We start from the raw sequence: 23,914 nt of genomic DNA, 5'->3' as shown, positions 1-23,914 counted from the left end.
TTGGATGTATTGCCTAACTGAACACACCACTCGGGTTCATGTGTCCTTCCTAAAGTGTAAAACATAATACTCTGATTGTGGTACCCTTCTGAGACATTCTTAATACTTAACCACTTGCCGCCCTCCATATAGCAAAATGACGGTGGCAAAGTGGTTGTAATATCCTGACCGGACGTCATATGACGTGATCAGGATATTAAGCCGCTGTGCGCCCCCCGGGGGCACGCATCGCGGCGATCGTTGTTACGGGGTGTCAGTCTGACACCCTGCAACTACGATCTCAGTAAAGAGTCTCCAACGGAGACTCTTTGCCATGTGATCAGCCGTGTCCAATCACGGCTGATCACAGTGTATATAGGAAGAGCCGGTGATCGGCTTTTCCTCACTCGCGTCTGTCACACGTGAGTAGAGGAGAGCCGATCGGCGGCTCCTCTGACAGGGGGGGGGGGTCTGTGCTGATCGATTATCAGCACAGCCCCCCCCCCCGAGGATGCCCACACTGGACCACCAGGGACGGCGACCAGCAGACCACCAGGACATGCCCAGGACCAGGTATGCCCCCTAGACCACCAGGGATGCCAGCCAGTGCCCATAATGAATGCCAATCAGTGCCCATAATGGATGCCAATCAGTGCCCACAATGGGCATCACTGATTGGCATGCATTATTGTTTGGCACTGATTGGCATCCATCCCTACAAAACATTAAATTACAATGCCACCTATCAGTGCCCATCCATGCCGCCTATCAGTGCCCATCCTAGCCGCCTATCAGTGCCCATCTATGCCCATCTGTGCCGCCTATCCATGCCCATCCGTGCCGCCCATCCGTGCCGCCTATCCATGCCCATCCGTGCCACCTATCCATGCCCATTTGTGCCACCTATCCATGCCGCCCATCCATGCCAATCCATGCCACCTATCCATGACAATCCATGCCACCTATCAGTGCCTATTTGTGCCACCTATCAGTGTCTATCTGTGTCGCATATCAGTACCACCTGTCAGTGCCACTTCATTGGTGCCACTTCATCGGTGCCCATCAGTGCCCGTCACTGCAGCCCCGTCAGTGCCCATCAGTGAAGGAGAAAACGTACTTATTTACAAAGTTTTGTAACTGAAACAAAAAAAAACATGTTTTTTTTTTATTTGTTTAGCAGAAAATAAAAATCTCAGAGACAATCAAATACCACCAAAAGAAAGCTCTATTTGTGGGAACAAAATGATAAAAATTTAGTTTGGGTTACAGTGTAGCATGACCGCGCAATTGTCATTCAAAGTGCGACAGCGCTGAAAGCTCAAAATTGGTCTGGGCAGGAAGGTGTATAAGTGCCCGGTATTGAAGTGGTTAAGACTAGAGTATTTTCCAATAATGACTTCAGGTTTAGAGGGACAGCTAAAAGTGGGGTCTTAGCAGTTTCTGGGTGCAGTTTACTACAAATCCAGCATTTTTCATATCCTGACTTTCTAGCATAAGCATATTTAAATTCTAACAGTAACATTTTTCCAGAAAAACTTGTTTCTTTGATCAATTCATTAGAGACATCTCTTTTACTGCGATTTCTGAGGTGAAAGTCAGTATGGTTGGTGTGTATTTCGCTTTTACCACATATGAGTTTCAAGTTCCTAAGTCATCAAGATGAAAGATACAGTTAGTTATTATCCACACTGGGACAAAGATCAGAAGTAGAAACATCACCAGAAGGCAAAAGGCCTTCCCAGAAGTCTGTGGTGAAATGAGTGACATCACTGTCCTTTACGTCTGTGCTTGTCTTTTGAGGACTTAAAACACCTGCTTCACCTCTTTTCAGCCTTTCTTCAATTCCTGGGTTTAGATCAACCTTCTTTACTCTGCTGGCATGGATCCAAATAGGACTTTCCTCTGTAAGGATGGCGGTCCTGGTGACGGCTACCATTTTGGTCACTGGTCCGAATGGAACCTCTTGCGGCTTTTGACCTTTCTGAAGCCTCTGGACCACAACTTGATCACCGACCTGGAACGGGTGGGTTGGTACCTGTGAAGAAGAAGGAGAGGGGCGAGCAACTCATCTTTCAACAATATCAAGAGTTTCAATCAGTTTTTTTTACATATTCCTCCTGTATTTGTTCCAAATCACCTTTCTCTACCATCAAGGGATGATTAGCCCACAGTGTGGGGAATGGCCGACCCATGAGTACCTCAAAGGGGGAATAACCCGTCACACTGTGAGGGGTCATTCTGATTTCAGCTAATACAGCTGGGAGAACTTTTTTCCACTTGCCAAAATTCCCACCCGTAGCTTTTCTTATCCTGTCTTTAATTGTTCTATTCATTCTCTCTACGAACCCTGAACTTTGTGGATGGTAGGGGAGGTGACATTTCCAGTCTATTTTTAGTACTTTTACAAGATCTTGGCAGATTTTAGCTGTGAAAGCTGGGCCATTGTCTGAATTTATTTGCAATGGACATCCCCATCTAGGAATAATTTCCTGTGTGAGGATCTTCACTACAGTTTGTGCGTTTTCATTGTTGGTGACAAAGATTTCTGGCCAGCGTGACATCATGTCCACTATGACCAAAAGATATTGTTGTTTCTTTCCTTCTTTGGGCATATGTGTAAAGTCTATCTGTAAACGGTGTTGTTGGCTACTCAAGATGTTCAAGCTTTGATTTCTTTGGGCTTGTTGGATTGTTCCTAATGCAAGTGACACATCTCCTTACAAAAGCTTTGGCTAGATTAGGTAATCCTGCAATGAAAAAATCTGCATCTAGAAGTTCACATGTGGCCTGCCATCCCTTGTGACCCAGTCCATGGTATTGTGCAATGAACAGGGGGGCGCTAGCAACAGGAATACACGGCTTCCCCTCTTTGCAGATTAATCCTGTTTTAGGATCCTTCTGTATCATCCCATCACAGTTCCATTGCGCAATATAATCAGGGGTGGCAAAAGCCTGCAGTTCTGTGAGCCAATGTGTCTCTTTCAGGGAACATGGCTGAGGTGTTAGCATGGGCATTTGAATGTCTGCCTTTTGTGTAGATGCAGCTTCTTTAGCTATTCTGTCAGCTAGTGCATTACCTTTGGCTATATCAGTCATTTGACCTGTATGTGCCTTACAGTGCATAATAGCTAGTTTTGAAGGCAACTGAATTGCATCTAGTAATGCTGTGACTAGGTCAGAGTGTGAGATGCTCTTTCCATCTGCTGCCACATATCCTCTGCGAAGCCATATTACACCATGGTCCCAGACCACACCATGAGCATACCTGGAATCGGTGTAAATGTTTACCTCTTTTCCTGCAAACAGCTGGCATGCACGGGATAATGCTATCAATTCAGCAGCTTGTACAGACTGATAGGGTATTGGATTGGCCTTGAGGACAGTATCCGGCAGTTGGACAACAGCATATCCTGCATGATAGACATTATCACTTGGTCTGCTGCAAGAGCCATCAACAAAAACTGTTTGTGCAGTAGGAATTGGTACTGAAAGCATATCTGCTCTAGGTGAAGTGTCCTGATGTATTGATTGTGTACAGTCATGAGGGGGTGGTAAGTCATCCTGTTCTCCTTTAAGACCTAATAAGGCATTCAAAATTGGAGCTGGGCCAGAGTTTATGTTTGAACTTTTTATTTTCAGATTTGGATTGGACAGGAGGATGACTTCATACCCACTCAATCTTTGTGCTGACATATGCTGAGTATGTAAAGTTTTGAGGAGTGTGTTAACATTATGTGAGGTGTGTAAAGTAGTGTTATGGCCCAAGGTAAATGGTGCTGCCATCTCTACAACCATAGAACAAGAAGCCAATGCTCTGAGACAAGCAGGCATGCCTTGCACCTGTACTGGAACCACCTTTGAGAAAAAAGCTACAGGGCGCAGTCTCCCACCATGTTCCTGGGCCAGTACTCCTGCCATGGTTCTGCAATTTTCCCTGGCAAACAAGTGAAACATTTTGCCAAAATCAGGGAGGCCGAGGCTCGGGCTGGTAACCATTGCACATTTCAGCATGGCAAAAGCATTTAACATTTCATCAGACCATTTCACAATGTCAGACATTTCAGAGAGGGTTGCTTGTCTCAATATATTGTCATAGAAAGAACAGTCGGGTATCCATTGGCGGCAGTAACCAATCATTCCAAGAAAGGTTAGCAGGTCTTTCTTGGTAAGTGGGCGGGGCAGACCCACTATAGCAACAGTTCTTTTGTGATTGACTTTCCTAACTCCCGGAGACAGCACAAACCCTAGGTACTCAACCTCCTGTCTACACCATTGTAATTTTTTCTTAGACACTTTGTGACCACATGTATGTAACCATTTCAATAAGGATAGACTATCAGCTCGGCAGTCCTCCTCTGAAGAACTACAAATCAAAAGATCATCAACATATTGCAACAGTACAAAACCATGAGGGGCAGTCCAAGGCCTGAGGGTGGCTTGGAGCATTATAGAATACACCACAGGTGAGTCTATGTAACCCTGGGGCATTCTACACCAGGTAAATTGGCGATTGTGTTGGTCAATCGACACAATAAAAGCAAAGAGTGGCCTTGTCTCCTTGTCTACAAGGACAGAGAAAATTGCATTCTTTAAATCAATTACAGTAAAACATTTGGCTGTTGCTGGAATGGAGGACAGTAGTGATGGAACATCAGGTACAATGGGTGCTATTGGGACTATGAGGTCATTTATGGCCCTCAAGTCCTGTACAAATCTGAAGGAGAACAGGTGTGTTGTATGGAGAAATAATTTCCTCCAGGAACTTTTTCACCATTGGCACTATGCTATCCATCTTATAGAGAGTGGATACTGTTTGTGATAGATAGGAAATGCACCTTTTGTGAGAGTGGCCTTGTATTGTGTGCATGAAACAAGTCCTACATCCAGATCTGATGTAGACCAAACCTGACGGTCTATATCCTCAAAATCTTCTTCACTATTTTGTTGTGACCGCATCAATAAACCTGGTTTGCATGCTACTATAGTGATTTTATCTGAGGAAATGTCTTGACCTCCTTATGAGTTGGTTCTAATTGTGATTCCTAGTGGCCCAAACAAGTCTCTTCCCAACAAATTTACAGGGCACATAAAAGAATATGTGCATATGGTGTACCCTTCATCATCTTCTATTGATAGGGGTGGGGTCCTATATGTTTTTGTCAGTATCCCATTAATTCCCAAAGAGGGTTCCGCTGGTTCCCATTTGCCTCTGAAATGATCTTCATAAATAGTACTCCTAGTGGCCCCGCTATCGACGAGATAGGGGAGGTGTCTCCCATTTATTGAAATAACAACCATTGGACTGTCAGTGAAATCATCTGAGACAAAAGGAAAAACTGAGACCCTACCCTCCAGGCCCCATCATTGTTGTTGATTTCCCCATTTGATTGGAAATGTTGGACCTTGTTGGATGGCTGCCTGTGGTTGTTGTGTCTGGTTAGGGACAGAGCTGGAATCGGGAGTCTGAGGAGGGGTGGGGTGAGGACACTGACTCACCCAGTGATCCTCAGCACCGCAATTGAAACATCCATTGTTTGTAGAGCGACTCGTCCCTCTTCCATTTCTGCCTTTAAATCTGCCTCTAAAATTTCCTCTGCCTCTAAAATTTCCTCTGCCTCTAAAGTTTCCCTTCATATTCCCTTGAAAATGTGTGGAGACAGGCGACGGCTTTGGTATATCAAAACAACCTGCTGCATCTTTCTGTGAAAGAGCTTTGCCAAAGTCAGTTCTAGAAAGTGTTGACCATTCAGTAATCATTTGTTTGACTGGGACCACTAAATGGGGTTTGAGATTACTCAGGAAAGTCTGGATCAATAATGGATCCAAAGTTGTCAGAATACCCAAACCGGCTTTCTGTCCATCCTGCCATATGATCCACCCAAGGGTTAACTAGGCAGTGATGTACATTCCATTTTCCTATGAAAACAAAACAATTTATCGCGCTTGACTGCCACCTAGCGGTGCAGACAATCAGACAACGGTGTGAATCAGACAATCAGACAATACCTCAACTTAGATTCCTTTAACAAAAAAAATCAGTACTGTCCTTGATACTTTTTTATACTAATACAGCTACAATCACCTCAAGTCTGTAACAGAATAAATTTGGAACAAGTTCAAGAGTATTTCAGACATACAATAAACGCACAATCTTGCTCATGGAGCTGCTGTTTTGTTTCAGACAAATTTAAATCTTCTATGAAATTAACTTTGCAATGTACATTAATCTGTTTACCTTTCCCAAAATAGCTTTACCCAAATTGTAACTTTATAACCTCCGGGAATACCACTCACCAAGTATGCCTTTTGGTTCTTGAAACAAAATAGCAGTTCACATATACACACTCAGCGCAATTCATTCAGCGTGATACATTTAAAGCAAAGCAGTTATACAATCATACACAAAGTTTACACAATACATTGATCATCAGTCACCAGTTCTGTCCCGAACAGAACTAAAACTCTAGAGTACTCTGTAAATTTTTCTAAGGTCACCAAAACCTTTTCTTCTAAGGTCACCAAAACCTTTTCTTCTAAGGTCACCAAAACCTTTTCAAGTGTCCCCAAAACACTATATGACCCCTAAGGTCATGACCGGTCAACTTATCTATACTGAGAGGTTATATAACCCAACAGCAATCTCTGTGGGATGGAAGCCAAGTCACACACCTGACACCTGGACCCCGGCAAGTCAATTTCACTCAATAAGAATAGAATCAACTTACCGAATCCGTTAAAAGTAGCTTTCCAATTCCATTAAGGGTAAATAAACATCCATCCCGAGACAAGCCCCCAGTGCTGAAAGGGTTAATCCTGTGTCTAGGGTGGTCCCTTCAACCTCTCAGACCTTAGATCCAATGTATTGTATAAATTCAGAGTACTCTGGAATCAATTCTCAAAGGACAAATAAAATCACACACACCATGGCGTCCTTCAAGAACTAATTTTATTGAGTTATCACAAAGTGATTCATATAGTAAATTACACGTCACACAGAATAAGACATTCGCAGTAGACATCAAGGCGATTACAGCTGGTCAAGACAAAACGCTATTGTTCTTTGTTCTAAGCTGGCTAAAATAATGTGAGAAAAAGATAACAAAAACGTGAGACAGTTCATGTTTTCTCTAGTAGCTGAAGGAATGCTGAGAAAATGTGTGAAAGTTTTAGATAAGTGTGTGAGAACAAATGAGTTAGAAGAATCTCATGTTGAGACAGTTATCTGAGAAGTTAAAGGGGTGTTCAAACTGTACATATTGTAAAATGGAAGTTTGTGAATATTAAGATGGCTGACAGAAACAAGATGGATGCTTAACATAACCTTTCAGTAATTACAATTCTTGATATAATATTTCACAGCAGGGCCCATTCCTGTGCCCACCGAGAGTAACTGTGAGGACTTAGTGTTGTGTGTTCTGGCGCCAGCACCAGCACCACAACCACCAAAGGACCAATTTTTCTACCACTGTTCAACAATGGCATGTAATTACAATTCTTGATATAATCGTTCACAGCAGGGCGTTCCAGCGCCCACCAAGAGTCACTTTGAGGGCTTACAATGTTGTGGCAACACCAACACCTTGTTCCGCCATTTCTGCAGAGCATATAGGGCAGGCCCCTATTTTCAAACATCCAACTTACAAACATCTCCTACTTGCAAACGCAAGGAGACAACAGGAAGTGAGATGAAAAAAGACGGACGGCAAAACAAATTATACAGGGGTGATAACCCTTCCCTATGTTTTCCAAAAAGCTTAAAAATAGATTTTTTGACTGGTGCTACACTTTAAAAATGTACCAGTTCAAAATTACAAACAGATTCTACTTAACACAACAAACCTACACAGTCCCTGTCTTGTTTGCACTGCCTGTATACTGCTGTTCTGAGTATATAGGGCCTGGGGGCCCCAATCCTTTTCTTTTTTTAATATGGGTACGGGGTTCCCCTTAATATCCATACAAGACCCAAAGGGGCTGGTAATGGGCAAGGGGGGCTACCCATGCCATTTTTCTAAATGATTTTCATCCATATTGCCAGAATCAGATATTACATTAAAACCACAAGCAGTTTTAAATTACTTTTTTTCCGTTAAATGTCATTTTGTGCAGGGACTGTTCTAAACACGGGAAACACGTGGCACTTCACAGGCATACTAGAGACACCCCCCAGGCACGATATTTAAAGGAATATTTCACTTTTTTTTCACTTTAATCGTCATTAAAATCAGTGCTCATTTTAGGCATTGACCCATGTCCCCTGGGGCAGGAGCCAGGTCCCCAAACCCTTTTTAGGACAACATCTTGCATATTAGCCATTAAAATTAGCACTTTTTATTTTGAACGTTTGAGTCCCATAGACTTCAATGGGGTTCTAAAGTTTGCACGAATTTACGGTCCGTTCAAAAGTTCTGGTGCGAACCGAACCGAGGGGTGTTCGGCTCATCCCTACTCCCTGGTTATCTCTCACCTCGACTACTGCAACTCCCTTCCTCATTGGATTACCCTTACATACACTATACCCCTTCAGTCCATAATGAATGCACTGAAAGACTCATCCACCTTACCAACCATTCAGTGTCCTCCACCTCTCTTGGCCAATCCCTCCACTGATTTCCACTCACCCAATGAATAAAATTCAAAGTACTAACAATAATTTACAAAACCATCCATAACTCTGCCCCTAGCTACCACTAACCTAGTCCCAAAATACCAACCAAGCCGCTCTTTTCGGTCCTTTCAAGACCCCCTCCTCTCTAGCTCCCTTGTCACATCCTCCCATGCTCGCCTCCAGGATTTCTCCAGAGCTTCTATCATCCTTTGGAACTCCCTACCCCAATCTGTCAGACTGTCCCCTAATCTATCCATCTTTAGACGATGCCTGAAAACCCTTCTCTTTAAAGAAGCCTATCTGCTTCTAACACTGTTTTACTTCCTCCATCAGCTCATTCCCCACAGCTATTAACTTTTGTATCAATTGACCCCCCCCCCCTTTTTTAGATTGTAAGCTCTAATGAGCAGTGACCTCTGATTCCTCTTGTACCAAATTGTAACGTAACTGTAATGTCTGACTTTATTTTGTTATGTACTGCACAAACTGTTGGTGCTATATTAAACCTGTATAATAATAAAAAATTCACCACCACAGTTAAAAAAAATAAAAAATAGTGCATGTATGCCCATCATTAGAAGTGGGTGGATGCAGGGCCCACAGGCTGCATGAAAAAAAAAGAACATTACAATATATGCCCAACAAGGACCAGCAACGCACTTGTATGTTGCTGGACTTTGAGTGGATATACCAGAATGATGCCTGCAGGTTTAGGTATCATCTTGGTATCATTCTTTTCAGCCAGTGGTCGGCTTTCATGTAAAAGCAAACCTAGCAGCTAATTAGACTCCCCTCCCCTCCTGCCATCATCCATGTTTGGAATGGCTCCAATTATCTCTATGGCCTAAGAAACCCGAAGCTACGAGCATTTCATGACTTCGGTTTCGTTTGATATAAACAGCGCCCTTGGGAAATTGGGATAGCATTTTATCACACCGACCCTGATGTAAGGGGGGGCTCTCTGGGGATATATACACACACATATATTATATATATGTGTATGCCCGCCCAAGCATATGACTTTCTTTACTGCGCTGCTATGGGCTCTAGCCCCAGATCTTTTGTAGACCTAGCAACGCCCCTGTGAACAGCTGCAACTATTGGGATAGTGATCTCATCCTGCAATTATAAAAATAGAATAAAATAATGGTGTGCTTATATCATCTGTGCAAAAGAAAATGTGAATCCTACTAACTTCCATCAGAAACTAGTGAATAATTATAAAAAATATGTGACATATAATAAAATTCTTAATAACATGCTAATAAACACCCCAAAATATACACTTCCTTGATGATACTACTGATCAGGCAATGATCGTTCAAATGGTTAATTCCTCATTATAATGGTAACACATAATTGTGTGGTGGAAATATAACATGAATACAGTCAGGTCCTACTATTATGGGAAAATGAAAGCTAAATAGTGCAAAAAATTCCAAAGGTGAGTGTATATGCAAGAATTCTCCTCCTGTGAGACAATTCACTCCACACTTGTACCAACGATGTGATGGGTGATTCCAACGACTGCCACCACACCTTTCAGTGTAATGCCTGCTCACCTCCACAAAAGATTGCTAAGGATCCATAAAAAGGAAAGGCTTGACTTGACCTTCAGTGGTCTTTTGTGGAGGTGAGCAGGTATTGCACTTAAAGGTGGTGGTGGCAGTCGATGGAATCACCCATCACATTATTGGCATGAGTATGGAGTGAATTGTCTCATAGCAGTCACTGCAATTTTTACATATACACTCACTTTTTTAATTTTTTTGGACTATTTAGCATTAGTTTTCCCATAATAGTGGGACCTGACTGTATTCATGTTGTATTTCCACACAATTATGTGTTAACATTATGATGAGGAATTAACCATTTGAACGATCATTGCCTGATCAGTAGTATCATCAAGAAAGTGTACCATTAATATATGTATTTTGGGGTGTTTATTAGAACGTTATTAAGAATTTTATTATATGTCACTCATTGTTTATAATTATTCACTAGTTTCTGAAAGAAGTTAGTAAGATTCACTTTTTCTCTTGCACAGATGGAATGAGCACACCATTATTTTATTCAAGTTTTAAAATGGTATTGTAGAGAAAAAGTACAACATGCTCAAACTGTTTTTGATGCAAAGCGTGTTGATGTGTTTTCTAAGTAAAATAACTTTATTTTTGCTATAAATAATGTTAATGTTAAACTGCAAACTAACAAAAGAAATAAATGAAAATAATTGCATTTGAACAGAAAAAAATATATAATTATTTTTTTAAGAGAAAAGAGTATTAGACGCCATTCAGTGTATCCCCAGAGATGTGATTGGGAAGTCTGTACAGAGCAAGCTTGACTGTCCGCGGTTTTCGCATGTATCCGAGCACATAATAGCGGTTAGGGACAGATTGGGACAGATTGGGCCCTCGACAGCCAACACATTAAAAAAAAAAAAAAAAAAAGGAAGCAGTTCCTAGGGGAAGGAACAAACTTCATACTGGGTGAAGTAACGTTAAATACCCACCTGTATCTACTTTGCAGTCCTGTTGATAGTATTCATAGTCACTCAACAAAGCATATAAGGTATGCTTTGTTGAAAGACTACGACTACAGTAAACATTACTGAAAATGAGACCCAGAAAGGTATTTAACTCCGCTTCACCCAGTGTGAAGTTTGTTTTAAAGTAAACCTGAGCAATTCAAACTCACCTCTCGAAGGGTAGGCAACCCTCGAGAGGTGGAGATCTACCTGAACAACATAGAAAAAAGTTCACCTGGATGCATCAGATGTTTTCTTTTGAAGGAGATAACCTAGCAAAGCCTCATTAAAAAGGTTTGAATAGTTCAAGGGTCACTGTGGTGCATCGCCAACAATGCTGCAAGCACAAATTTTGGTCCATCATGGTACACTGGGCAGCTCATTCAAATGAATGGCTTGCCCTAATGCAACACATATGGATGCACAACATAACACACATTCCTTTATTGGATCCCAGGCTCGTGTGAATGGGTCCCAAGTAACTCAGAATGCAGAGGTAATTAGTATGTAATGCAGAGTGTAAGGGTCAGAAGTATTTATTGCAGAGAGCAGGGGTCAGGAATAATTAATGCACAGTGCAGAGGCCAGGAATAAGTAATGCAGAGTGCAGAGGTTAGTAGTATGTAACACACAGTGCAGGTTTCAGGAGTAACGCAGAGTGAAGGGGTCAGTAGTATGTAATGTAGATTCAGGAGTAAGTAATGCAGAGTGTAGAGGCCAGGAATAATTAATGTACAGTGCAGGGGTCAGGAGTAAGTAATTCAGAGTGCGGAGATCAGTAGTATGTAATGAACAGTGCAGGGTTCAGGAGTAAGTAACAGAATGAAAAGGTCAGTAGTATGTAATGCAGAATGTAGATTTAGGAGTAATTCATGCAGAGTACAGGGGTCAGGAATATTAATGTGCAACGCAGGGGTCTGGAGTAAGTAAAACAGAGTGCAGAGGTCAGTATTATGTAACACGCAGCACAGGGTTCAGGAGTAAGTAACAGAGTGAAGAGGTCAGTAGTATGTAATGCAGAATGTAGATTCAGGAGTAAGTAATGTGAAGTGTAGGGGCCAGGAATAATTAATGTACAGTTCAGGACTAAGTAGTGCAGAGATCAGTAGTATGTAACGAACAGTGCAGGGTGCAGGAGTAAGTAACATAGAGTGAAAAGGTCAGTAGTATGTAATGCAGAATGTAGATTCAGGAGTAAGTAATGTGGAGTGTAGGAGCCAGTAATAATTAGTGTACAGTTCAGGACTAAGTAGTGCAGAGATCAGTAGTATGTAACGAACAGTGCAGGGTGCAGGAGTAAGTAACATAATGTGAAAAGGTCAGTAGTATGTAATGCAGAATGTAGATTCAGGAGTAAGTAATGTGGAATGTAGGGGCCAGGAATAATTAGTGTACAGTTCAGGAGTAAGTAGTTCAGAGATCATTAGTATGTAACAAAACAGTGCAGGGTCCAGGAGTAAGTAACATAGAGTGAAAAGGTCAGTAGTATGTAATGCAGAATGTAGATTCGGGAGTAATTAATGCAGAGTATAGGGGTCAGGCAGGGCAGGACTTACCATTGGGCTTGACTGGGCTCAAGCCCATGGGCCCCGCCAAATAGGGGGCCCCGCCGAGATACATAACCGAGTGCACTCGGCTCGGCTCCGCTCACAGTTATGCCCAGTCCCGCCTTATGATGGACATAACACAAGGACTGGGCGTGACCGTGAGCCAAGCCGAGTACACTCTGCTACTCGCTGTTCTGCTCGGGACTGCAACAGGACCCGAAAACCCGCCGAGAGGACCGAGAGCCACCAAGATATACAGAACTCTGTATCTCGGCGGCGCCATTTTTAAACTTCAAGACTGCAATGACAAAGCAGCAAATGACACTGGGGCAAAGCTGCAAATGACAAGGCTACACTGACAAGGCTGTAAATGACACTGACATGGCTGCAATGACACTGGACAAGGCTGCGGATGGACACTGATAAGGGTGCATTGATGGGCATTTAAATGTAAGTTTTTTTCCTTAAACTTCCCTCCTAAAAGTTTTTTTCCTTAAAATCCCCTCCTAAACTTCAGCTGTGTGTTATACGCCGGTGCGTGTTATACGCCTATAAAGCCAATAATGTATAGAAGGTAGGGCCCGAAAGTGACTCAAGCCCAGGGGCCCCCACCACCCTAAGTCCTGCCCTGGGGTCAGGAATAATCAATGCACAGTAAAGGGGTCAGGAGTAAGTAATGTAGTGTGCAGAGGTCAGTAGTATATAAAGCACATAACTACTACAGCACTACTACTGTAAAATGCTTGTGTATTTTGGTGCCGGGAGCCCCTGGTGCCACCCATGGACATGAATGGGTGTAGGCCTTAAAGTGATACATAAAGTTTCACTTGCATATAGACATAAGCCTGGGCACAGGTGCACTTTAACACGAATATCCAAAAAACACACAAAAATGTTAATTGGTGAAGGAAAGATGATAATTAATTTTCAATGATGAATCACTAATTGCCAAGGCTTCATTACATTGAATGTACAACCTTCCCAGTGTGTTTTTAGGTACCCTTGTAAATATATGTATTGTAAACATATATGATTGTGGAGGCAGCCATATTTATTCACAACATACGCAGACTCTGCTACTCGCTCCTCAGTGTTGCACTTCTTTTACTTTTCTCTATATATTGACACATCAAAGACAAATTCGATTAATCACTTTTTTTTATTCATTTTAGGAAGAACAAGAATGCATGTTTAACAAATGATAAAAATGTCTGGAAACGATCAATCAAATGACATTGCTGGGGATGAATTATCGGAAGTGAGAGATCAGGAAGTACATTTAAATGAGCACATAATACCCAAGGTGAAATGTGAAGACATCCCGGACACGACACCTGAAGGTCTTTCTATTTCTCCCAACAAAGATGATGAAAAACTAAAGGCCAAACTGCTCTGTGGGTATCTTTACAAATTGGGGATGAAAGGACCTCTTAAAGCCTGGAAGTATCGATTTTTCTCCTATGATGCCAAGAAGTGCCGCTTGCTGTACTACAGGATGGCTTCAGATGTCGGTCCGCTGGGAAGTATAGATCTTTGCGCAGCTACATTTAATTTAAGTGTAGAAGCAGAGGAGGGAGTGTTTGAGATTAAAACACCAGAAAAATCTTTTGTCCTAAAGGTATGAATAATGTGAATCTATATCAGCCAATCCTGTTTCCCACACCGCACTGAAATCAATTTTTGTTCATGCGATCTGCCACCAGTGTCAATGTTAAATTAATGACACCCCAAAACAGGTCGCAAAACGTAGTGCGATTGCAAGAATTGTATTGCATTGGTGTAGAGTGCAGGGGTCAGGAGTAGATAATGCACAGAGTGTAGGGGTTAAGTGTATATAATGTACAGCTCAGTGTAGCGTGCAGGAGTCGGGAGTACATAAGGCACAGAGTGTAGGGGTCAAGTTTATATAATGTACAGCTCCGTGTAGAGTGCAGGGGTCAGGAGTACATAAGGCACAGAGTATACGGGTTAAGTATATATAATGTACAGCTCAGTATAGAGTACAGGGGTCGGGAGTACATAAGGCACAGAGTGCAGGGGTTAGGTGTATATATTGTACAGCTCAGTGTAGAGTGCAGGGTCGGGAGTACATAAGACACAGAGTGCAGGGGCTAGGTGTATATATCGTACAGCTCAGTGTAGAGTGCAGGGTCGGGAGTACATAGTGCACAGAGTGTAGGGGTTAGGTGTATATATCACACAGCTCAGTGTAGAGTGCAGGGGTCAGGAGTATATAATGCACAGAATGCAGGGGTTAAAGTGTTACTAAACCCAGGACCCTACATTAGGGTGACTAGAGTATTCAGTACAATCAAGAAGGGGAAGCAAAAGAGGAAGAGAGTTTGCAGTTATGGTGGCAATTGGTTTCATACAATGTTTATTAACCCCCTCCCACCGACCGCCTCCCGGCCCTGTAAGTGTTCTGAAAGCCAGGAGGCGGGCTTTCGGGTCATGTGACCTCTGTGATTGGCTGTCACAGCAGTCACATGAATGAAAGCTCCCGATCGCTAGTATGCATCGGAAGCTTTCCAGTACCTGCTGGCTACTGTGCTGGAAGTGCACTGGGAGCGTTCTTAGTGCAGTACATAGGTTTAACAGAGCCTCATATAAGTTAAGGCCCACGCACCAAGCCACCACATATTTGTCTGGCATCAAGGGGGTAAGCTTGGCTGGTATTTTTGGTCATATATAGTTTCAAAAAGTTGAGAGAAACATTCCAAAAATATTATTATTTCAGGTATAAAGACAATTCCCAAATATAACTGTTTATTGAGACCAAATTTTGTAGGATGACCATAAGTCTCTCCAGATTTTTGATAAAGCACAATTAATACATTAGAATCTCTTAATTGATATGTTAATTTTACCAAGAAAATTCCCCTGTAGGTCAGCTATATATGCTGCAGGGAGTTTAGCAAACATCTACAGATCCTTATTGCTTGTGTTCTGTAGATACGGAGATAAGACACGCTTGTGCACTTGCTGGTAGTGAGAGTCTAGTGGCAGAGTCAGCTTCCTGTAATCACATTATTAGCCTCAGCACAGTGATAAGAAATATTCCACTTTCTTGACATTTCTGCGACATTGAGTCAGGTTAGATGAAATTGGAAATCTTGTCTGCAGAGTGCTATAGCCTTAAAGTATATGTAAATGTACACCTTGTAAAACAACCCATTCAGTTTAAAATAGAAATGACAGGCAAAACATTTGTCTTTAGACATAAAACAATACTTTTTTTTCCCTTTTTTTTATGTAATCACATGCCGTCTGTTCTCAGCGGTATAAAGAGCTCAGAGAGCTAGGGGAGGAAAAACAGCAGCACACTGATTTTCCAAGTGAATGGCTGTGCAGGAGGGCGTCTCAGCTCAAGTCTGATCATTGAAGGACAGGCAGGTTGAGTTCCCATCCCAGCCAGAAAACTGACCATGCTGTGCTCTCACATCTAGTGTGGTCAGATTTTTTTTGTAGTGGGGTCAGTTTAGGAAAGCAGAGCTAGGGCTGGCAGGAACAACAGATATTTCACACAAAGGAAGCAATACAAAGAGAAAGGAATACTTTCCTATACATGTACATGGTACAGCAGGCACATATCAGGAATAGGAAATGGGGTAACATATTCTTTACATGTGTCGAATTTTAGCAGATTTTTGCAGAATTTTGCTCTGTGGGTGATCTTGTTGGCAATGCCAAGATCGACAAAAGTCGATTTTGCAATTGACTTTTGTTGAAGGAGCTGAGTGGACTTTTTTCAGCCAAACAGCACCTGCATCCAGTCAGACGCTGGCACTGTTTGGTGTTCCAGAAACTCAGTAGAATACAACAGCCCACATGAGAAGATTAATCGATCTGTCCTGTTAACCTACGGCTGCACAAAAACAAATCTGCAATGCCAGGTTTAATTGCAAGGTAATTTGTAATTTGTTTAAATTGTTGCAATTTGTGGAAAATGATGGCTGCCTGTAGGCTGACAGGCTGTCTGAACTCAAAGTGATACTAAAGGTTTGTTTTTTATTTTCTAAATATGTTCCTTTAACCGCATGCCCACCAGCCGCTGCAGTTGTACTGCGGCAGCATGGCTCGGCTGTATGAATCGCCGTTATGCTACGTCAGTAGCATAAAGGCCACTAGAGGGTCTCGATCGCCGCCGGGCTCCCGCGATCGCTCGGGGGGACACGGAGATCCGGGAGCTGTGTGTGTAAACACACAGTTTCCAGTTCTCTGAGCAGTGAACTCACAGATCATCTGTTCATACAGAGTATGAACAGCAATCTGTTAGTTTCCCTGCACAGTCCCATCCCCCCTTCAGTTAGAACACATACTAGGATACATATTAACCCCTTGATCGCCCCCTAGTGTTAACCCCTTCACTGCCAGGGACATTTTTACAATAATGCATGCAATTTTAATCGCACTGATCGCTGTATTAACCACTTTCAGACCGGACCATTTTGCTGGTAAATGACCAGAGGTCTTTTTACACTTTGGCACTGCGCTGCTTTAACTGGTAATTGCGCGGTCATGCAATGTTGTACCCAAACAAAATTTGCGTCCTTTTCTTCCCACAAATAGAGCTTTCTTTTGATGGTATTTGATTGCCTCTGCGATTTTTATTTTTTGTGATATAAACGTAAAAAGACCGCAAATTTTGAAAAAAAATGATATTTTCTACTTTTTGTTATTAGAAAAATCCAATAAACTCAATTTTAGTCATACATTTAGGCCAAAATGTATTCAGCCACATGTCTTTGGTAAAAAAAAAGTCAATAACTGTATATTTATTGGTTTGCACAAAAGTTGTCACATCTACAAACTAAGGTACGTTTTCTGGAATTTACGCAGCTTTTAGTTTACGATTGCCTATCTCATTTCTTGAGGTGCTAAAATGGCAGGGCAGTACAAAACTCCCCCAAATGACCCCATTTTGGAAAGTAGACCCCCTAAGGAAATTGATAAGTGGCATGTTGAGCCCATTGAATATTTTATTTTTTTGCCTCAAGCGATTGAATAATGACAAAAAAAAAAATTTTTTTTTTTTTTTACACAAAGTTGTCACTAAATTATATATTGCTCACACATGCTATGGGCATATGTGAAATGACACCCCAAAATAAATTCTGCTGCTTCTCCTGAGTACGGGGATACCACATATGTGGGACTTTTTGGGAGCCTAGCCGCGTACGGGTCCCCGAAAACCAAGCACCGCCTTCAGGCTTTCTAAGGGCGTAAATTTTTGATTTCACTTCTCACTACCTATTACAGTTTTGAAGGCCATAAAATGCCAAGATGGCACAAAACCCCCACAAATGACCCCATTTTAGAAAGTAGACACCCCAAGCTATTTGCTGAGAGGCATGTTGAGTCCATGGAATATTTTATATTTTGCCACAAGTTGCGGGAAAATTACAAACTTTTTTTTTTTTTTTCACAAAGTTGTCACTAAATGATATATTGCTCACGCATGCTATGGGCATATGTGAAATGACACCCCAAAATAAATTCTGCTGCTTCTCCTGAGTACGGGGATACCACATATGTGGGACTTTTTGGGAGCCTAGCCGCGTACGGGGCCCCGAAAACCAAGCACCGCCTTCAGGCTTTCTAAGGGCGTTACAGTTTTGAAGGCCATAAAATGCCAAGATGGCACAAACGCCCCCCAAATGACCCCATTTTGGAAAGTAGACACCCCTAAATTTAGGGGTACACTAGTGAGACTAGGTAATAAATGGCGGGTGCCCTGAAACTATAAAAAAATAACTAACCAACCAGCGTCACCTGTAACAGTTATATGGTGATCACTGGTGAAAGGGTTAACTAGGGGCAATCAGGGGGCTTTATGCGGTAGTATATGGGGGTCCCTGGCGCTATAAAAAGCTGCGGCGAACCTAAATACCTACCTGCCTAACTAGCGTCACCTGTGACACTAATACAGCGATCAGAAAAACGATCGCTTATTAGGCTGGGTTCACACTGGAGCGATGCGGGAACGCCACGAATCCGCGGCAGGTTCCCGCATCGCATGCCTCCCGGCGGCAGTTCACACTGCCCTATGCGAACTGCTGGGAGTGTCAGTGAAATGTTAATGACACCCCCAGATCAGTTCGCATATCGCAGTGCGATCTGCAAACTCGGATCGCATGGTGTGAACACCCATGCGATCCGATTCTGCTGCGGACCAAAAAAAGGGTCCCGTGCGAGTTTGCGGCGGGTGCGACACAAATTCAGCCATACTATCTGTATGGCTGAACTCGAATCGCACAGAGATCCGATGTGATTTGCACTGCAGTGCGGTGCGAATCACATCCGTTCTCATAAACCGCTGCAATGTGAACCCAGCCTTAGTGACACTGGCGACGGGGGGTGATCACGGGGTTAAACCTTTATTGGGGGGGTTAGGGGGGTACCTTAGAACTAAAGGGGGCTAACCCTAACTGCCCTAACAGTTATTACAGTCACAAATGACACCCGCCGGGTGATCAGGGGGTTAAACCTTTATTAGGTAATAAATGGCGGGTGCCCTGAAACTATAAAAAAATAACTAACCAACCAGCGTCACCTGTAACAGTTATATGGTGATCACTGGTGAAAGGGTTAACTAGGGGGCAATCAGGGGGCTTTATGCGGTAGTATATGGGGGTCCCTGGCGCTATAAAAAGCTGCGGCGAACCTAAATACCTACCTGCCTAACTAGCGTCACCTGTGACACTAATACAGCGATCAGAAAAACGATCGCTTATTAGGCTGGGTTCACACTGGAGTGATGCGGGAACGCCACGAATCCGCGGCGGGTTCCCGCATCGCATGCCTCCCGGCGGCAGTTCACACTGCCCTATGCGAACTCCTGGGAGTGTCAGTGAAATGTTAATGACACCCCCAGATCAGTTAGCATATCGCAGTGCGATCTGCAAACTCGGACCGCATGGTGTGAACACCCATGCGATCCGATTCTGCTGCGGACCAAAAAAAGGGTCCCGTGTGAATTTGCGGCGGGTGCGGCGAATGGCTGAACTCGAATCGCAGAGATCGGATGTGATTTGCACTGCAGTGCGGTGCGAATCACATCCGTTCTCATAAACCGCTGCAATGTGAACCCAGCCTTAGTGACACTGGCGACGGGGGGTGATCACGGGGTTAAACCTTTATTGGGGGGGGTTAGGGGGGTACATTAGAACTAAAGGGGGCTAACCCTAACTGCCCTAACAGTTATTACAGTCACAAATGACACCAATGCAAAAAAAAAAAAAAAATGCATTGGTGTCACTGTGACTGGGGGGCAGGGGTAATTGGGGGGGGTGATCGGGGGGTAAAGGGGGGGTGTGAGTGTGCCTGGCATGTTCTACTGTGAAGTGTCGTGTTGGTGCAACTCACCGATCCTCTCTCCTCGGTGCCGGAACGAAAAATACCGACACGGAGGAGAGATTACATCACTTCCTCTCCTGTGTTTACATTACAGGAGAGGAAGTGATGCAATGGTTCACTCCCATTCGTCAGGAGCGATCGCGAGGGGGTGGCCATGAATGAATGGCCGCCCCCTCATCCCGGATCGCTCCTGCACGGATACCGACCGCCGCTGGCACCGGGGGGGGGCCCGATCGGGCCCCCCACCCGCGGGAAGGCAGGGACGTACAGGTACGCCCATATGCCTGCCCGTGCCATTCTGTCGACGTACATCGTCGTGCGGCGGTCGGGAAGTGGTTAATGGCAATGGTCCCAAAAATGTGTCAAAATTGTCCGAGGTGTCCGCCATAATGTCGCAGTCATGATAAAAATCGCTGATTACCACCAGTACTAGTAAAAAAAAAAATATATTAACAAAAATGCCATAAAACTATCCCCTATTTTGTAGATGCAATAACTTTTGCGCAAACCAATCAATATACGCTTATTGATTTTTGCTTAGTGATTTTTATTTTTTTACTAAAAATATGTAGAAGAATATGTATCGGCCAAAACTGAGAAAAAAAATAAATTTTTTATATATTTTTTGGGGATATTTATTGTAGCAAAAAGTTAAAAATAATGAATTTTTTTCAAAATGGTCACTCTATTTTTGTTTATAGCGCAAAAAATAAAAACCGCAGGGGTGATCAAATACCACCAAAAGAAAGCTCTATTTGTGGGAAAAAAAGGACATCAGTTTTGTTTGGGAGCCACGTCACATGACCGCGCAATTGTCAGTTAAAGCGACGCAGTGCGGAATCTGTCCATGTATTATTACTACTCACTGACTGGTTGCTAGAAGTTACAGAACACATTACAGCTCACTGGTTAGTTTCTATAGGTTACAGCACATGATTTCGGCTTGTTGATTGGTTGCTAGAGATTACTGTGGATATGACCTCAGGGGGGCATGATATACATATCAATGCCGCGACTGCTGCGATTTACATATGAATGTCACCGCTATTTACATGTAAACACAGGGTTTGCAGGTGAGTCATCTGTACGCAACACTAGGGCAGAGCTGGGCAGCATTAGTAGCAGCACTTCACACTGAGATATTGTGACACAGCACAGGACTAAAATCTCTAGCGTTGAGGGAATTGAAACCAGGATATTTGGGAAGTATGAGGCAGCTGCTTTGGGCCCCAGAACAATGACAGGGTCCAGGGCAGCTGCCCCTTTTGCCCTGCCTTAAAAACAGCCCTGCCAACAGATAGGGTTCTTGTGCCACTTGTGTAACCATTACAAAGCCCCCAAATGATTTTGCATTATAAATGTAATTTCTGGAGTGGTTGGTTTCATTTTGGATAATACTGGATTTTCTGCTTTCCAAAGCCAATACTTATGGAAAATATTATGGAGTTGTTACAATTGTACATAGTAACGTATCTTACATTTTAGAACTTTTTGTTCTTTTTTTGAGACTTATCTACAATTCTAACGCTTTTCATTTTCCATTTTTGTCTGTCTCTTTAGCGTCTTTGCTTATAACCTACTTTCTAAGAATCTTGATCTAAGTTTTTTTTGCTGCTTTCTCAAAATCCTTATTTCGATTACAATTTCTAGAAACTCTCATATACACTGGGATTTCCCTTATAAGACTTTTAGGGAGGGAACTGATTGCATAACGGTTTTGTATTTCCTGCTGTAGTTTTGACAATGAAGATGTGGTAAGACTTTGGTCATTATATTTTGTTATGACTGTCAAAAAAATATTTTGTTTGTCAAATGATAATGTTCATTTTAGATTGCTGAGATATTCCACAAATTATTTTTTTAAATTAATGAACCCATCTAGAATTATAAAATATCATCTATATATCTTTGCCATGTTAATACATAGTATAGGTATACAGATAGCTCATTATCACAAAAAAATCTTCACCCCTTCCCAAGGTACAGGTTAGCATACAACAGAGCACTAGTAGTGCCCATCGCTGCCTCATTTACCAGGAGGTAGTGATTATAATAATCATACAAATACATGTACTTTTTCTTTTTTATTAAACTATACATTTTTTTTTTTAGGTTTGTCATTAATGGTTCTTTTTATTAAACTGTGCTTCTTAACTTCATTTAGGCAGCTAACAACCATGCAAAGATGTACTGGTTGCAGCAACTACAACTAAAAAGAAGAGGATTTTGTAAAAATGAACTAAAAATCAATCTTCAAAAAGTTTTCTCACCAGAAATATTTGAGGTTAAGCCAGCCTCTAATAATATGGGTATGTATAAAATGTAGCTAGTGTTTTTAGTATGGCTAGGCTAGGCTAGGTCATGGTTTGTTCTTTTCACAATTGTTTATGTTCAGCGTATCTGCCATTCTAAAATGTCTGATGTGTCTTCTGCTTGAAAAAACACACACATAAATTCTTATAAGGGTATATGAACAAAATTGAAGTCCCCTTTTCTTTCTGATAGACCAATTTAGGTATTTATCTTAGAGGAATTTTCAGGTAACTCTGTCATAAAGTAGATCTCAGTAACTTTACAAGTCTGCATGAATAAATTCCTGATGTGTCACAATATACATTGCCAGCATAATTTTTCAGAAAAGCTGTACATTTTATCTTTTAAAAGCAGCCCTTAAGCTCCATGCTGGTGAGCTGAGATGGTGCCATCAGTTTGATGCATGCGGTCAGATTTTCTCAGTGATCATGTTGGAGCATTGTAGCTGTCAGCATTGACAGCCCTGGCAAGTGACGTGGGCTCACCCAAGGTACAGAGTCTAAAGGATAACTTTGCTATTACACAGAACCACTGAAAACATGATGGGCCAGTGACCCTAGTGACCCCCATGTTGCTTTGCTGCAACCTGACATAAGGTAGACCTCAGGATTGCTCCACCAAGGCCCTGGGACAGAGTGGTCAGAGACCAAGGCAGTCAACAAGCATGAGAGTATTTGGAATTCAAGCAGAGGTTGAGGCTGGCAGCAGGCTTGAGAATAGTCAGTACCCAGACAAAGGTTGAAGCAGGCAGCAGGCAAGATGATCATTGATGTCCAGGCAGAGTTTGAGGAAGGTGGCAGCCAAAAGAAAAACCGTAAAGGACACAGTGGGGGCAGGAGACAGAGACATGAGCAGAGTTAGGTAATCTGGGTTAGCAATGAACAAGGCAGTACAACAGTTATCTCACACACTAGGTAGCTGTCAAGAAGGACTGTGTGCCTGCCCAGTGTCAGGGGTGCACACCAATACATATTAACGCATGCTCGACAGTACACGTTAATTTACATAAAAGGTTAAAATATTCTTCATTAAGCTAAAAACAACTTGATTATTTAAGTTCCAGCAAGAGTGTTGAAATTCCAACCCACCCCTTCCAATGATGTGTTTTGTCCCCTAGTGGAGCTTAATCTCCAGGTAGTCCAGTTTCCTCCCACACTCCAAAGTCATGCTGGTAGGTTATTTGGCTCCTTTTCACACTCGCCTTGTGTCTGTGTGAGTTAGGGACCTCAAGCTAGGTACACACGGGACATAAATGGACCGAAAACAGTTAGTTTGGCAGAAACCGGCCGACTTTTGCCATGTTTATACCTAGCTGAATTAAACAAAAAAAAATTCCTGTGTAGCCAGCATTAAATTGTTAGCTCCTTGAGGGCATGTACTAATGTGAATAAGCAAAATACATAAACTGCTTTATGGGGAAAAAAATGCATAAATTGTTGGTGCTTTATACAGTAAAATCCAATAATACATAAATACATGTATCTGTACTAGCCTACCCCAGTAGGTGTGTGTTTGTAAAAAAAAACAATGCACTAGACTGGTAAATGTTGTAGAGCAGAGTTTTCTCAATATAAGTGTGGG

General features: G+C 42.5%; 1 protein-coding gene across 5 annotated transcripts in view; it reads left to right on the top strand.

Moving 5' to 3' along the window:
* The window catches only part of TBC1D2 (TBC1 domain family member 2), a 101,466-nt gene that overhangs the window by 22,062 nt on the left and 55,490 nt on the right, over nucleotides 1–23,914 (top strand). For all 5 annotated transcript variants that reach the window (XM_077476253.1, XM_077476254.1, XM_077476252.1 and 2 more), the window contains exons 2-3: nucleotides 13,837–14,282; nucleotides 22,185–22,329. In XM_077476253.1, the coding sequence (XP_077332379.1) occupies nucleotides 13,863–14,282; nucleotides 22,185–22,329 (565 nt within the window). In that variant the 5' untranslated portion in view covers nucleotides 13,837–13,862. The remainder of the gene's footprint in view (nucleotides 1–13,836; nucleotides 14,283–22,184; nucleotides 22,330–23,914) is intronic.

Source organism: Lithobates pipiens, unplaced genomic scaffold (assembly GCF_037356315.1).
Source record: "Lithobates pipiens isolate NorthernLeopardFrog02 unplaced genomic scaffold, aLitPip1_a1.2 Scaffold_13, whole genome shotgun sequence".
Lineage (NCBI taxonomy): Eukaryota > Metazoa > Chordata > Amphibia > Anura > Ranidae > Lithobates > Lithobates pipiens.
The sequence above is the reverse complement of the archived record's forward strand: the minus strand, read 5'-3'. Positions and strand labels throughout refer to the sequence as shown.